General features: G+C 31.6%; 1 protein-coding gene across 1 annotated transcript; it reads left to right on the top strand.

The window, feature by feature from the left end:
* The first annotated feature begins 3610 nt into the window (after positions 1 to 3610).
* CSN1S1 (casein alpha s1) lies at positions 3611 to 17206 on the top strand. Its single transcript, XM_055315293.1, has 16 exons — positions 3611 to 3643; positions 5035 to 5097; positions 5635 to 5667; positions 6142 to 6162; positions 6577 to 6615; positions 7639 to 7662; positions 8833 to 8856; positions 9896 to 9928; positions 10729 to 10752; positions 10871 to 10915; positions 12165 to 12203; positions 13716 to 13733; positions 14211 to 14252; positions 15247 to 15404; positions 16012 to 16053; positions 16858 to 17206. Coding segments are annotated over exons 2-15 (552 nt in total). The 5' UTR covers positions 3611 to 3643; positions 5035 to 5046; the 3' UTR covers positions 16013 to 16053; positions 16858 to 17206.
* The last annotated feature ends 529 nt before the right edge of the window (positions 17207 to 17735 follow it).

Here is a 17735-nt window from a genome sequence, read left to right as displayed (position 1 = left end):
TGTTAATCCTCTGGTAGGTTCCAAATGACATGTGGGTTTCTGGAGAAAAACAAAGTTATCTTTCACATTTCCCAGTAGATTTCCTTCTGGAAGGTTAGCTGTTTATCACATAACTAAAGGACACTTTCCTAGAAGACTCACCAGCCATAAAGCCAAATGAGAGAATCATGACAAACTAATTTTGAAACTTTATGTTCTGAATTATTGATTGTCTCATACAAAGTAAGTCCACCAAAGGAAGTGTGAGTCTGGACCAGAACATGTAGCAACAATCTCACATAGTAAATTTACCACTTAGTAAGTTTGCAAAATCTATGTCTATTGCTATGATACTTCTTTTCATTTTTGTGCTAGTTTTACTAACAAATATGAATTCAAGGAAGAAATTATTTTTCCAATACCAAAAAACTAAAAAGCAAAAAAGCCTTCTATTTAGTTGTCCCTTAACTAACCTATTTCCACTTTCATTTGTTGAGGGATTCCTAGATTTTCAAAACCAATTGTGGTGTATCATTAGAGTGGCCATGCCATGGTGTGCCTGAAATAGTCCTAGCTTATGTTGTTTTTCTACTGTAATTACTAAGAGCAGACCATTTCATTATTAAGAATATTCATTGTTGAATGGTTAATTACATGTTCATCTTACTTATGACTCTGTTACAACAGAAAATTGATATTCAGGTAATAATCTCATTTTTCCTTTACTCATGGGGCAAAAGCCAATTGGACTATAAATGGACCAAATATGTATTTCAAATCTAAGCTTTGCTTTACTGGCTGGAATAGATCAAATTTAACTGATAAAGCAAATGAAAAATATCAATAAAGATAAGTGAATTTAGGCTAAAATTTCATAGGATTTGGCATTGTACAAATCTACAATGAACTCATGAAACCATGTTTTCTCAAAATTTAGTAAACAGTTATATTTTACAATGATAAGAATGTTTATTAAAAATTATAGCCCAATCAACTATCTTCAATACCTAATTCAGACAAAGTGGAAATTAGTCCTTATCCACGCAGATTATAGATAGAAAAATTTCAATTTTGAGTTCATGAGAAATCCCATGGTAGACACACAAATTCATTGAGAGATGGCTGCTCTTATTATGCAGATTAGACACTTCTAAAAGTCTGATTGTTTCCTTTTGATGACAAGCCTTATTATTATCAAATGTCTCCAAAAAGTATGGCCCCCAGACTGAACTGTCCATGGGTACTCTGGAGGTTCTGTTCAAATCTCTATTTTGGGGCTCTCAAAAATTATATTATTTGCTTTTTGTGTGTTAATTACCACCATAGTACTAGGCCAGTGATTTTGTTTTGCTCAGCTTTATGTCCCTAGTACCTTGTCCAGTTTCTTCAACTCCATGAATAAATAAGCAAATAAAAATAAATGAACAAATGAAGATATGATAGCTTTTTATAAATTACAGTACATTTTGCTACAGTGTGATTCTGAGTAAGGCATAAATAATTCAGTCATTCCGGATACACCACTGAGAAAAGACAAAAATAAGGCATTATAATGCAGCTGAGGATGCTTGTTCTCAGCCCCTTGAATGAATCAGCGTACAGGCATACTTCATTTTATTGCATTTTGCAGATATTGCATATTTTACAAATTGAAGGTTTGTGGTAATCCTGAGTGCAGTGTCTATCAGCACCATTTTTCTAACAGCTTTTGTTCGCTTTGTGTTTCTATGTCACATTTTGGTAATTCTCACAATAATTCAAGCTTTTTCATTATTATTCTATTTGAATTACTGCAATCTTGTGATAAAATTTATACAAAGAATTGCTTCCAATGGATGAGCAAAGAGAGTGGTTTCCTGAAATGGGATCTGCTCACAGTGAAGATACTGTGAGATTGTTGAAATGACAACAGTGTGCTTAGAATATTAATAAACTTAGCTTATAAAGCAGCAACAGGGATTGAGAGGATAGATTCCAAATTTGAAAGAAGTGCTACTGTGGGTAAAATGCCATCAAACAGCATTGCACACAACAGAAAAATCATATCTGAAAGGAAAAGTCAATTGATGTGGCAAGTTTCACTGTGTTATTTTAAGAGACTGCTACAGACCCTCCTATCTTTGCAACCACCACCTTGATCTGTTAGCAGCCATCAATATCGAGGCAAAACTCTTCACCAGCCAAAGGATGATGACTCGCTGATCGATGATGGTTAGTATTTTTTAGTAAGTAAGTATTTTTTAAATTAAGGTATGTACATTGGTTGGTAGACATAATGCTATTGCACACTTAACAGGCAACAGCATAGTGTAAACATAGCTTCTACATGGATTGGAAAACCAAAAATTTATTTGACTCAATTTATTACAATATTCACTTTATCACAATGATCAGGACCCCGACCTGTTATATCTCCAAGGTATGCCTATAAATAGGAAACACTAGTAAGTTGTTAAAGTTGATAGGATGTAGTCAGCAAGGAAGATATAAGATATAAGAACTTCAATATGGAAAACCACAGTCTCTTCTGATTCCTGTTGTAGAGAGCCTAAACCACTCTGGTATTTCTTTTAACTCAGAATAATGTTCCTGTTATGATTGTGAATAGGCTGTAAACATCATTATAGCTTTATTTAAAAAAATTAAAATATACGGGATGATTCCTTTCTGGTAAAAATGCACATATAGTTAACATTAATAACTTTTAAAATTTATGTATGGATATTTTCTTTAGCATATGATATTTTTTGTAAAATGTATGATGCCAGTTCATTCTAGGAATAGAATTAGTGATTAGATATAGGGACTTTTATATTTTTTTCCTTTTATTTATTTTAAAAGATGGACAAATCAGAGGTATGGGTTTTTTTTTTTGCAACACTTAAAATTTAATTCTTGAATAATTATTGCTTTTTAAAAAAATAATTATTGCTTTTAATTAAACAATCTAATAACTAAATTAATGAATGCTATCCCAACTAATACTCCACAAACAAGGCAAACAAAACATTATGTGATGTACTTAAAATGCAACCAAAATTTATAGGATAATTTTATTTCTTTTTTGGATAAAAAGATCTGAGCACATACAATGTAAGTTACCCCATAAAGTGAATAATTAAAAAAAATAATATATGATAAATTGAGTTTTAAGAGACAAAATAAATAATGAATTTTTCTCATGATCTAGTATGTTGGTAAAAATTGAAAAATTTTAAAGACCCTAATTTGTCCCAAGAATTTTCTTTATAGGCATTGGATTTTTCAAAAGATAAAAAAAGAGAATTTTATTGATATATTAGTCTTTCTAATTATGCATTTAATATAAAATCATGTTCCTATCATAACCATAAATCTTGAAATTTTTGTAATTTAATTCTGAATAATGCTATTCCATTTCCTATATAATCTGTATGATCTATTATAGCATGAATCACTCCTTTGTTGGAAACATTCCTCAGAATTTATAGAGAGAGAATTTGGACTGAAAATTAATTTCCTATTTCTAGGAGAATTCTTAGAATTTAAATTAACCTATTGGTTGAACTGAAACCACAAAATTAGCATTTTACTAATCACTAGATTTAAATAGCTGTGGAGCAAAGACATCTGCCATCACCTTGATCATCAACCAAGGTTGCTTCTTTCCAGTCTTGGGTTCAAGGTATTGTCTTTACATTTAGCAAAACTACTTTGATCTCACATTGTCTAATCTCTTTCACTCTTCATTAAGATGCATCTGAAACTTTTCTGTGTGTTTGCAAATATTGATACCTTCTTATGATATACTGGTAGCTTAAAAATGCATTTGCAAATTTTGACACCATTCATATCAGATCTTTAGGTGAGAAATTAATATAGTTTTGTAAAGGCCAAATTATTTTTTAGTGACAGTAACTAAAACCTTGTATATTGAAAAAGTAGATACATAATTTCAGTAGAAACTATGGTGAAGTATTTTGAATTATTTCGCCCAATTCAATAGAAACTTGTTAGGCAAAATACTTTCTGGTCTTTTTAATTACTGTAACAAAGACTATTTCGGGTAGAATATTTCAAGACCAGTTTTATTTCATAGCATTTTGTTAATAAAATTAATTATATAAAGGTTATGTCAAAGATAGATATAAAAGACAACTTTTGTAAAGATGGTTAAATTTGAATATTTGGAAGGATACAAATGGATAAAGATAGTAAATTCATTTTGGGTTTATAAATATACTTTCTTTACTAGTATGTTTAGATATTACATTTTATATATACTGCTCAGTATACATAAAAATGTCAGTATTAGCTTGTTGACTAAGGCATAAACAAATTGCACATATGATCTTAAAAAAATTATCTGTAAACTATTTTTCTACCGCATATAAATATCAGCAATTATAGATTACTGCAATTTGATGGAACTCCGGAAATCAAACACAACAAGGCACCTGAATCATATGATTCTATCCAGTCATCTTCATACAGCCAAGTCATGGATATTATCAGTGTAGCTAAATATGAAGATTCTTTTAAAAAAATTGATAGAGGTTAATAGTTTCTACATAATGCACTGATATCATTTCTTATGAAGATTCTGAAAGAGCAAGATGCTCTGAAATAGGTTTAAAGGAGGAAGACATTTTCCAAAATTTTCAGATAAAATTAAATACTAGCTCTTAGGGGATTTTCATTTATTATCCATTTTGCAAATCTGATGCTCTAGATGGGAAAGCTTGGGTTTTTTTAAAATTATATTTAAATATTGATTATTCTCTATTTCTCTGACAAAACCATATTACCATATTCAAGAATCAAATGTTTTGTTTTAGAATGTTAGTAGATAAAATTATTGGTAAGAAATTGATATTTCTTAAAGCAAGCACTGAGCAAGATAACTAGAATCATAAACTAAATATATATTGAATAGCAAAATTTTAAAAATCATGTTAATTAAAATACCACTTCTCAAATGAACTTATTTTAGCGTAAAATTTCCTTTGCTGGAAAATCAAGGATTCCTTTTTCATTTTGTATAAGATCTAACTTCTTTTTATTTCTCTTACATAGGCGTTGACAATCATGAAGTTTCTCATCCTTACCTGCCTTGTGGCTGTTGCTCTTGCCAGGCCTGTGAGTACAGCAAAGAATTTAGAAGGTTGTAGATTCTTGTTAGAAATGACCTGATATCTTATCAAACATAAAATATGGAGAATAATAATCTTAAAGCATGGGAAGATCTCTAATTAAAGTCTTGATATTAAAACTATGATAATGCTTCACAAGCCTCAACTCTAAATAAAATGTCTGGCTTGAAATATAAGCACTATTCAATAAAAAAAATTTAAAAAATGAAAAGCACAAAAAGAAAAAAACAAGATATTGCACAACACAATAAATAAGATCAAAGAATAGACTTAGACTCTTTCCCTGGATCCATTACAGAATTAGCAAATTTGTAGACATATAACAGGTCTCAGTATTCCTTACCAAATAAACAAACCAGGGAAACTTGGTTTCAGATAAATTTTGCTATTAAAATATGAACCTTTCTTAAATAGCCATGTTTAAATTCATAGTGTATGTATATTGTGACATTATTATTATTATTGCATTCTAATTGCTTTTTTTGTTTTGCTTTGTTTTACAATTCTCTTTTGTTTTTCACAGAAACTTCCTCTTAGACACCCAGAACTCACTCAAGTGAGTATTCTATTCTATGTTCTAAGAACTCTAACTATGGAATTTAAGTGATAATGTATTGGTAGATTCTAGGCCTGTTCTTCTCTTCTCTATAAAACAGTTTCACATTCACTGAGTTACAATATCTTCAGTTCAAGTGCCCACAAGTTTTTATTTGTTTTCACAAACTTTCTTAGAGAAGAGGGCACATGGACTTACATAATGTTTATAGTAAATAAAAACCTTAATATTCAAGAGAAATAAACAGAATATGTTAACATGATTTATTTTAATGTATTCTTGCTTCTTTCTCTTCTACTTGTACTTTAACATGTGATTGATGATTTGGTTTCATTTTACACACTGGATCTTGAATTAGATACCTCTACCACACATTTCTGCATGAGCCATTAATTCTCCACTCTGTCCACTGATTGAACTAATACCCTTTTTATTTATTTATTTATTTATTTATTTATTTTATATTCTTTGCAGAATGAGCTAGATAGCAGAGAGGTAAGGTTTTGCTCCACCCCGACCCCCACCCCAGTCCCCAAACTTTTCTGTTAGCTGTGAATGATAATGAATGTCTTTTTCACTCCAATTTTATTTATCTTCATATGTGTCCAAGTACTCAGTTACTTGGATTACTCACTCAAATCTCTCTTTTGATTAAATCTTCATTCAATTCCTCCTTTAAGATTTTAAGCATAGACTTACTAAATCTCTAGGCCTCGTAAAAAAAGGAACCAAATAGAATGTCTCTTTAGTTTTAAAAATTAGATCATAAAACTAGAACTATTTACCTTTTCTTCTACCATAAGAAATATGTTACTTTATCTAATTAAAATTGATAACGTGTTCAAATGGACAAACATGCTCCTTTTTTGGTATCTTTCATTTTTTATCACTCACAATTTAATTTGACAGGAAGTTCTCAGAGAAAGACAGTTTCTCAGATTTGCTCTGGTGAGTATTATCTTTTTATCCTTCTTAAAGACAAGCATTTTTCTGGGAAATTTACTTTAATTTTAGTTTATAAATGATTTTTCACTTGGCTTGATCAAATCTTCCTTTCGTTCAGTCACCCAGGCACCCACAAAGAATATTAAAACCAGATATTCAAATATTAAAGAGCTGTTTTAGTTTGTACCTTATGCATTTGCTTCTTTGCAAAACACTCATGGTTTTTTTTTGCATAACCTAGGTAGAACACACAACTTCCAAAAACATAACGATGGAACATTTTTTATCTCTAAAATGATATCCCTTTATGTGTTGTATTTTGTATAGTTTTGTGACTTAATTGCCAAATAAAAAACACAAATAGAAATTTTACTTCAAGACCACTATTTTTTGTATTTTTTTATTGGAGTTCGATTTGCCAACATAAAGCATATCACCCAGTGCTCATCCTGTCAAGTGCCCCCCTCAGTGCCCATCATCCAGTCACCCCAAAACCCCTTCCACCACCCCTTCCACCACCCCTTGTTCTTTTCCCAGAGTTAAGAGCCTCTCATTTCTGTCATCCTCACTGATATTTCCCACTCATTTTCTCTCCTTTCTCCTTTAATCCCTTTCACTATTTTTTTATATTCCCCAAATGAATGAGACCATATAATGTTTGTCCTTCTCCGACTGACTTACTTCACTCAGCATAATACCCTCCAGTTCCATCCACGTTGAAGCAAATGGTGGGTATTTGTCATTTCTGATGGCTGAGGAATATTCCATTGTATACATAGACCACATCTTCTTTATCCATCATCTTTCCATGGACACCGAGGCTCCTTCCACAGTTTGGCTATTGTGGACATTGCTGCTAGAAACATCGGGTGCAGGTGTTTTGGCGTTTCACTGCATCTGTATCTTTAGGGTAAATCCCCAGCAGTGCAATTGCTGAAGACCACTATTTTAAGTTTGATAGGCAGCCCAACTTTGCTTGAGTGATTTTTAATGTAACTTTTCTTCCTTCTCTCTCTTTCTTTCTAGCCTACACCAAGAGAACTAAGAGAGGTAAGAAGATCTCCACAAAATATACTGTAGAGAAGCAAGTGTTGTGCTGTGCATTTATTGCCTTTTTATGGAAATAGATGCTCGGCTTATTGAACCAGACAGAAACGAGATCAAGAGAACTCAGAACTATAACTAAAACAAGATGAAAGATAACAGTAAAATGTAGTGGGACAATTTTTAAAAATTATTTTAAGTGAATATTTTCATACAGCTTAAGCAAAGGACACTTAGCAAAGAGAAACTAATGTTGGAAGTGATATAGCAAGAAATATTAGTACATTCATAAAAACATTTATTTTTTAACTTACAGCATCACCATGCAAGGTACATTTTCTTATAGATGTTCATTCATTTATGTCCCTGTTCACAACATTGTTCTTTTCTTTTCTATCCCTAAGGAATACTTCAGTGAACTGAGCAGGGTTAGGAACACCAATGATATTTAAATGATTTTAAAAGTTTATCCTTTCAAAAATAGATTTTATAAAGTATTGCTTATAAGCAATACTTTTTTAGCTTCAATAGAGTGAACTTCTGAGAGAAAAACAGAATGAAGGAATCAAGGTATCAAAAATTTTCTTAAAATAGTGTGGCAAAAAAAATGTAGTCTTGAAGTAGGAAAACTGTTTTAATTCAGAAAAAATTTAATTTTTCCATGGCATTTATAGTTTACTTGAACATTTCAGTCAGAAATTCAAAATAACTAATGAATTCTACTGAGAATTATAAAGAATACTGACTTTATTGCCATTACTTTATAGCTACGAGGAGACAAAACATTAGGATGGATGGATGGATGGATGGATGAAGGAAGGAAGGAATGTGTGCATGTATGAATACAGCTATGTGCTGGCCAATTGTTTGCACTTGTTGCTAAAGCTGAAGAAATGCCTCATTTGGGACATTACATAAAGGAATATATCTGCTCCAAGAATGTTTTACGTAGTCACAGTTGATTATTCAGTTTATTTAAACATGATTTTTAAAATCTGGATTGTCTACTAGGTTTTTAATAGATTTGGTATTAAGAGATGACACAGGTGTTTTTTGTTTTTCTGATCACTTGGCTATTGCCTCAATTTTCTAATTTCTTGGCTATTTTATTTAGTAACTATTATGTTACATTTGAATATTTATCATGAAACATAAAATTACTTCTCTTTTCCTAAGGTACAGGTCATGGAAGACCCTGAGGTAAGACACCTTTATTTCAATAAACACCACACTTACATATCATATGTAGTGTATTCTGTATGCTTTATCTTAGCAAAACTATTTTCTCAAAGTGATTGAGATTTAATTTCTCAAACAGTCCTATTATATCCAAAAATGTACAATGCCATGCTGGATAAAGTTAAAATTGAAAGAGGGAATATGGCACTTGAATGCTAATCAATGAAAACATTGCTTATTTATTAAAATAAGAGTAAAAAGCAAAATGTGCATGGATGTTCAAAAATGAACCATGAGGTTCCAACAAAAGCTTGCCTCTGCCTTCCAGAGTATGAGCTCATTCAATGTTGAGGGTAGTCCTTGGGCAGAAAAAATCTATTACAGCAATCACCTGGGATCGATGGGCTATGCTACCCAATCTAAAAATAGGGAAAAAACATCTGTTAGTCCATAATATATGGTTAATCGACTCTCCCAAGAGATGAACAGTCATTTGAGTATTAAAATCAATCTTTTAAAATTGTATTTGGGAACAAAAATTATATCCATATATAAATTATAACACACATGGCTTAGAAGGAAAACTGCATATTCCAAAGGGTAGATGCTTTTAGAGCTAATGTCATTTTAGCTCAATACTGAAATTGGTTGTAGTATTTTAATGTTTCCAGTTTATTCACATCAAAGTAGTTCCAAAGGTAGATGAGAATAAACACTGAACCCAGAACTCTGAGTAGCTCTGCTCAATAGCGCTTTTTCCCCAAGTTTCATTTTTTATCACAAAAATCCATATGTATTTTGCATCCTACTCCATCATATATCTGTGTTTATTTTAATAAAAACATTTTAAAATATTGGGTAAGTTATTATCCTCTTCCCACCATCTATTTTAAATAAAATTGACAATCCAAAAAAATGCATTACATTGGCCCTAAGCTTTTCACATCACTTTTTTCAAACCTGAAACCAAGACTTACCAATCCAGTATGAAAGTGTAGAACTTGTTTCCTTCCAATTCTAAAAGTCTCATGGTCAGTAACATTGGTTTTCTTTTTCTTAGCAAAGGCAATCCAGCAGCAGTTCATCAAGCGAGGTAAATGATTTTGATGTTAATTCAATATCCCAATTACTTAAGAAACATTATGAAAGCTTATTGTACCATGAAGGTTACATATTTTATAAGGTCTCATTGCACAAGGTGCTACGTATGTGGCTTTCTTTCAAAATTCTATCACATGTGAGTATCAACCCAACAGAAGTAAGAAAAGAACTATTTATCAGAGACAAAATTACAGAATTGTTTTTGGACAATCATTATCTGGCCATCTGTGGTGTCCAAACATGTTTTTTTTTTCTTAGTTATCTTGCCCTTAACAGATTTTAGTAGAACTCAATCTTGTCATTAAAAAGTATAATAATGACTGTGCTTCTAAATAATGTAAACATGTTATATCCTGTGTAAAAATCAACCAATTTTAGGTTAATTAATCACAAATTCCTTGTCCCTTGTTAGCCTAAAGAAAAACAGTAGCAGGCATAGAAGGTGATGAAGTCCTTTTATTAACTTTGGGAGACCTGCATGCAAATTATAAAATAAAACCAATCCAGTTATGTGGGGTTTCTGTAAATTCAATAAAGGTGAATATTTTATAACCACCTTCAACATTCTGAATAATCTGCCTGGTGACAGCAGGAAGAAGGGAAAAGGAAATCTGGATATAACATGTTATATCAAATTATTTATTTTGTCTCAGTAATGCATTATTTTGTGGCTAAAAATCAGTTAACCAGTTATTTAGTAATAGTGTCTAGTTAATAGTATTCTTACCTTAAATATAAATTAATAAGTCACAAAATTAAAAGTGTGCTTCTTTCTGTTTTTTTTTTTTGAAGGAAGTTGTTCCCAATAATACTGAGGTGAGATATATTAAATTTAAAAAATACTAGTATCCTAAGATATGTTACAATTTACTTAAACAACATATATGTATATGTTTTGTTTGTTTGTTTGTTTGTTTGTTTGTTTGTTTTTTAGCAGAGGCAGATTCCAAGAGAAGACATACTCTATCAACGCTATCTGGTAAAATTTCATTAAAAGTTTATCAAAGGCAAATGTACCAAGGAATACGAATGTTATATTGGTAAATTATTTCTCCATCTCATTACCTGCTAAAATCTAATCCATAATGAGTTGTCTGATGGACTCTAGTTATTGACTGATCCCTCTCTGAAAGTAACACTAACAACTTTTTTATTTCAGGTATTTAAATCATATTTTCAGCTGAATATTTGTATTACATAGTCTGCTTTAGATCTGAATAGACTAGTATTTAAATGACAGTCTATAGATTTGACCAGACTTGAATTTGCCCCTAAGTTTTACCTTTTACCAGTGTGTGATGTTAGACAGTTTACTTTTTTTTTTTTAAGATTTTATTTATTGGGACACCTGGGTGGCTCAGCAGTTCAGCATCTGGCTTCGGCTCAGGTGTGATCCTGGAGTTCTGAGATCGAGTCCCACATCAGGCTCCCTGCATGGAGCCTGCTTCTCCCTCTGCCTATGTCTCTGCCTCTCTCTCTCTGTGTCTTGAATGAATGAATGAATGTATGAATGAATGAATAAATAAATAAAATCTTTTTAAAAATAAAGATTTTATTTATTTATTCATGAGAGACACAGAGAGATATGCAGAGACATAGGCAGAGGGAGAAGCAGGTTCCCCACAGGGAGGGAGCCCCATGTGGGACTCGATTCCCAGGATCCCGGGATCATGGCCTGAGCCAAAGGCAGATGCTCAACCACTGAGCCATGCAGGCATCCCAGACAGTTTACTTATCTGCTATAATTCTTAATCTAAATTCTAAAATGACCAATAATAATAAATATTAAATGATGTGAGAGCAGTTTAAAAAATCCATGCATAAAGTAAATGATCAATAAATGTGGCCAACACCAGAAACATCAACGTTTTTTCCCTCAGTTCATCTAATATTTTGATTTCATTTGACCAACTTTAAATCTTTGATCAGAAAGCAAAAATCATTTCTAATTTTCTTAGTAATTCTGACACAAGATACTTTATAAGTAAAATTGCCTGAATACTCACTTATATCTGTATTTCAAGTTAAAAATAAGTTCAGAAAGTAGCTTTTGTAATGTCTTAAAAAATAATTGACTTAGTCCAAATTATTTGTGATAGAATTAACACTAAAGTACAATTAATAGTTCCTCATTCTTTACTTCTGGGAAAAACATTGTAGAATTCTAGCTTCATGGGATTGTACTGAATGGAACCCAAGCAACTGAGAATGTTTTTTCTTTTGAATAGGAACAGCTTCGTAGACTGAGCCAATACAACCAACTGCAGGTAGTAATATTTTATTTATAATACAAAATCATATTCTGCAGAACTAAAATACATTAAATTTTAAGTTGGATTCACTTTGAAAGGTGTATTCAACTTTCTCAAGAAATCACTCTAGCCTTGGTAGTTAACAACTGAAAGACTATTCATATGATTATCTATATATTTACTATCAGAGCCATTTCTCTCTGTTTATGCCTGGATTAATACTATCATATCCATAATTACTAACCATGGAAAAATTTACTTTGCCTAAATTCCACATCAAAACCTCTTACAGTCTCTCTGATGATGCATTATATTTAGGACTTTATCATATATTTAGGACTTTTCCCACGTCCAGCCCTGGTTGAGAATTCTATAAACATTCCTGCTCATGAAAGCACAGATGTGTCAAATAAACTTTCCATTTAAGGAAATAGGAGGAACCAGGAGTCCTAAACTTTCAAAACGTTTCTGTCAAGCTCTGTAAGAAAGAATGGTCAAGTTGAACTTGTCTCTGGACTTGTTTCCTTATGTATGTGAAATGGAAATATAGTTATTCTTGCTTCCCGGTGTTATTTGAATACTGAATTAACAATCTCCTACTCAGCTAGCCCTGAGTGGGGCTTGTAGCAAGTCCAATAAAATGTTCATTCCTTCTCCTCCTGTCCTTATTTCTCAGTCTCTATAGATTTTTTAAATTTATTTATGAGCGACATGAGAGAGAGAGGCAGAGACATAGGCAGAGGGAGAAACAGGCTCTCTACTGGGGAGCCTGACGCAGGACTCAATACCAGGACTCCTGGACACTAGCTGAGCCGAGGCAGATGCTCAACTCTTGAGCCACCCAGGGGTCCCTCTCAGTCTCTATAAAGTTTACTGTGCTCATGAACTTCTGACATTACGAAGGTCTTTTATCAAGAAGTGCATTTGAACTACAGTACCATAAGCTCTTTTTATGATCAGTGTATGGATAGACTAAAAACATAAATCAGCACAACCATTTAGTTTTAATCTTTTTGGTTATTATAAAGTCATTCACTTGGGAGGAGAAAAAAACCCTTATTTTAGTTACATAAATCAACTTAATTAGGACTTTAGGGAAAAAGCCCTGTCCTAATTTAGCAAAATGACATTTTTCATTTTCTTCTGTTACCAATGTAGGAAAAGTCAATAATTAACTTAATTTGGACCCCAATTGTTACTCTGATATCAGTGTCCAAGTTGTTTGTGTTTAAAATAAAGTCCAATAAATTTAAATATATCAGTACCCCACTGAATTTTTCCTTACTGATCTAAGAAATTACCAGAATAATATATTTTATTATTTTAGCTATGATATGACTAAGCTATAAGCCTATAAGCAAGTATTATTATTATATTGGTCTTGCAAAAGTGTTCATTGTATTTCATGGTTGAGTCCTGAGTGCTAAGCATAGTCATCCCCAAATATATGAAAGCACCTAGGAAATGTTCATTATTCATACATAAATAAAATCAGTAGACTAAAACAAAATGTTTTCTCTTCCTTAGGGAGCTATCCATGACCAGGTAAGATTATTTATTAAATCTAAAATATCTTAATATTTTCTTCATGTGTTATGTTTTTATAATATGTGCTTCTCTTTTTTTAACAAATATATCCCAAAAGAAAAATTGTTCTGCTAATCATATTTGATAATATTTAAAAAATTACCAAAGATCAAATTTAAATAAATGATTAATAAATAGCCATGAAGAGAAAATATGTACACAGAAAATTGGTAGGTTATTTTCCCTCAGTATGTGAACTGTACAAATTCTTTATTTTTCCAAACTATAGTTTGAATTTTTTTTCTAAAGTTGCAAAATAAGAAGTGTTTTGAAACTTTTTCATAATTCTGACATAGAATACAGTTTCTCCTAAATTTCATGGATGATGCTATATTCATGGCCGTGAATTTTTTAAAATTTCATTTTTTTGTAAAATGAATGTATTGTACCAGATGTATAAGTAACTCAAAATGTGCTTTATTCACTATTATACAGCAACAACTTCGCAGAGTGAATGAAAACAACCTCCTCCAATTGGTAATATTTTGCTTAATAAATTGCACAGTAATAATATCCTGCAAAGTTTAAATGTGTTTGTTTTTAAATAGCCTCACACTTTGGAAGTGATTGTTTTCTTCTCCAATGGTTACTTTTCACTCCCAATTTCCACAATAATTTATATTCATTGATCTGAGAGATTAGAATTACTTGTCACTATTCTTTGGATGGGATCTGTTCTAGTCTGTTTTAGTTGATGTGAGAGCACTGTATTATAGTCATAAGCATTAGAGTGTTAATCTCCTTGGTACATTAATTTCTCTTTTAACTTATTTCTTAATTTTATATCTTTATGCTCATAATCTGTTTCTAAAACTCAGTTTCTATTAGGAATCTTGAACTCTCAAACTGGTAGACATACTTTTGTTTTAAAGAAACCATCTGGAGAGATACTGAACATCTCTGTAAAAATACTCTCTGATCTTGTTTCCTCATCTATGAAATGAAATTGTCAGTAATACATAACAGATGCCAGTTTTTCCCCTGCCCTAAATTCCATTGATTCCACAGTGTTCCTAGGGATTCTGATTTCATTTTTAAGGCAAGAAGTAGGTACTATGTACTATGTGCTGCCATAACGGTTCTGATTCCTGTGAACAAGCAGGTCAATTCCATACTAGTTATGGAGCTCTCCAACCATTACTTGCCATTTAGTGAATCTTATAAAGGTTGCTGAAAATGTTTCACGTGTTTTAGAAGAAATTGACTCCAGGTAATATGATTGGCAAAATCAGTGTCACTGCCCAAGTCTCTAACATGAAAAGTATTTCAAATAGGTTGCTTCTTCTGATTTTGAAGCTTCATTCAACCTTCAAAAGTAACTCTGACTCTTTTTCTTTCCAGAGATTTCACAGAGTAATCATCTCTTGTATTGCTAATAGCCATGTCAGAAATTAATGAAACAGTTCATTTTCAGAGATTCAAAACAGCAATTATTCATACCCTGTTGCTTTTCAATGGTCTTTCCTTCTAGCCTTTCCAACAATTCTACCAACTTGATGCTTATCCCTATGCTGCTTGGTATTTTCCTGCACAAATCATGCAATATATTGCTTATCCACCATCCTTGGACATCACTAAACCCATTGCCTCTGAGAACACTGAAAATGCTGATGTTGTGCCCCAGTGGTGGTAAGTTCATTTAAATTACTGCATATTGATGTTCCTCCAAAAGACATAAAACAAAATCACTTACAGAATGTACCACAGAAACAGATGTAGAATCAACATGGCAAAGCAGTGTTTAGTGCCTCATTCTGAATCGGAAAATTGATAATACCTTCTGTGGCATCTATGGCTAACGTTAATCCAATAGAATAGGTGGAGCAGTGCTATCTATTCTATGAGTGAAATTCATTCTTGACGAGGTGGGAAAATAAGCTTTTCTCCAAAAAAGAATATGAAGAGTTCCATTTTAGAATTCAGTTTTCTTCTCCTTGCACTTCTATTAATCTTTAAATGCCTTTCTTTTGGTTATACCCATGATATACATAAGAATAGAGCACAGGTTTTGGTATCCAGTAGTCCTAAATTCAAGTTCCAACTTTTTGCTTACTTAAAATAATAAAACAATGCTTATTTTTCATATCTCTAAAGGTGATTAAATATAGTCATCTTTGCAAAGTATAGTTCTGGGATAATAGACACAGGAAATAAGTAGCAGTCATTTTTTTGAGCTAATAAAATTTTATTGCTGACTATTTTGATCAAATAATTTTAAAAATTTTTGTTCTTTCAGAAAAATTAAGAATTCTCAGGAACTCCACAATTATGGCTGTTGGTAAGTTTGGAAATTTTCTGTCTAACCATTAATTTTATTTACATTTGAAGGCAAAGTACAAAGATGATTGTAGGCTATATATTTTTTTTCTTTTTGTTGAAGTGTAGCTACTTGTGAACACAGTAGCACTTAAATAATTACATTAGCTTAGAAATTTACAATTTTTTTGTTTCCTAGTCATACTATATTTAAACAGCAACTTAAAAATATCTAATTTTAACTAATATAATTTATAATATTGAAATGCCTATACAAATATAGAAGTGTGGATGTTACTAATTTTCTATGAAGATGTGACCTTAAGACTCAGGTGAACCCAACAGTTGTATCCAGTAGAAATCACTGCAGTAGAAATCCTTAGCAAGTGACATAGTGAAACCAAATGATCATCTCTCAACAGGCAAATAGACTGTAATATCAACAGATTTTTTAAAATTACCGTCATCCACCATATTGGAGCTTTTAATTGTGTTTCCTTTCTCAATGGTGGAAACTTCTTTTTCAACAGATCAAACTAAAGTAAATGATAAATTCTGACCCACATGAAAATTTTATCTTCTAATAGCCTGCCATATATTTTATATTACTGCAAAGGAAAATACTATCTACTAATAAATTCTTTTCAAAACTTAAAAATCAAGAGAAATGGATATATTTATTAGCAACAGGAAAGCACAAATAACATTGTGAATTTTATCTTAAAATGAAGAGAAAATGACAGTTAAAATGTGCATATCATAAAAGTGTCTCTTCAACTCAAAATATGTAGTAAACCTAACCACATATTTGTTTTTCTATTTACAGATGTGACTGAAAATTCCATTCTCTAAAATTTTCCTGTCTTCCATGTAAAACCATCTTATCCAAACATTTAGACTATTATTTTAGAAAAAGATAATCCCAAATTTTTGAGGTCTTTACTGTGTATTAAACAGAATATCATTATTTTCCTTAAAACCAAAATTTCCTAACAGTTTATTGTCATGACATATGAAGGCCACTGAATCAGAGGGTATTGAAGTCTTTACTAAGTTTCTATTACGGAAATTTTGTTCAAAACTCTTTGAATTGCTTCTTCTGTGTCATCATTCCATGTAATTGTGTGCAGTGACTGAGATTTTTTCCTTTTCTTTTCAATAAATTACAATTTTAAGGCACAGTCCACATTTTCTGTCTTTATTCCTATTCACCTGTTTACATAATCCTTTTAAGAATATATAGCATTTTTTAATTCCAGAGAGGTGAGGGGAAACCATCTGCTGTCAGGAACTCCAAAGTTACTGAAATCTCAGGGCATAAATGAGAAAAAGACAATATATATACATATTATATATACTTATTTACACCCCAATCTATATATTTGAACCTGTGTATTTTGAATATTTGTGTGGATATGTTTGCATAGCCTTCCCATTGCTAAGACTATTGCCTAGCCATAATTACTTTTTCAATGATAATCCTTCGTAATTTATTATACAATTTATCGTTCAAAAAGCAATAATTAAAAAAGTTTACAATGACTGGAAAAATTCCTTGTAATTTGAGTTATAAATGTTATAGTTTTGTCTTGTGGCCATTCTTTGTAGATAATTTCTGCACATCTGTTTAAGTACCTGCAATTTAGTAAACAAATACATTACTTCGGTTGACCTCCCTCTGTAATAATGGTTTGAAAATGAGGT

Source organism: Nyctereutes procyonoides, unplaced genomic scaffold (genome assembly GCF_905146905.1).
Source record: "Nyctereutes procyonoides isolate TBG_1078 unplaced genomic scaffold, NYPRO_anot_genome, whole genome shotgun sequence".
Lineage (NCBI taxonomy): Eukaryota > Metazoa > Chordata > Mammalia > Carnivora > Canidae > Nyctereutes > Nyctereutes procyonoides.
The sequence above is the reverse complement of the archived record's forward strand: the minus strand, read 5'-3'. Positions and strand labels throughout refer to the sequence as shown.

Coding starts and splice junctions, on each gene's coding strand:
- CSN1S1 (XM_055315293.1), top strand. CDS start 5,047: ATGAAGTTTCTCATCCTTACCTGCCTTGTGGCTGTTGCTCTTGCCAGG. Junction 6,163..6,576: donor ATGAGCTAGATAGCAGAGAG/GTAAGGTTTTGC, acceptor TTAATTTGACAG/GAAGTTCTCAGAGAAAGACA. Junction 6,616..7,638: donor AGTTTCTCAGATTTGCTCTG/GTGAGTATTATC, acceptor CTTTCTTTCTAG/CCTACACCAAGAGAACTAAG.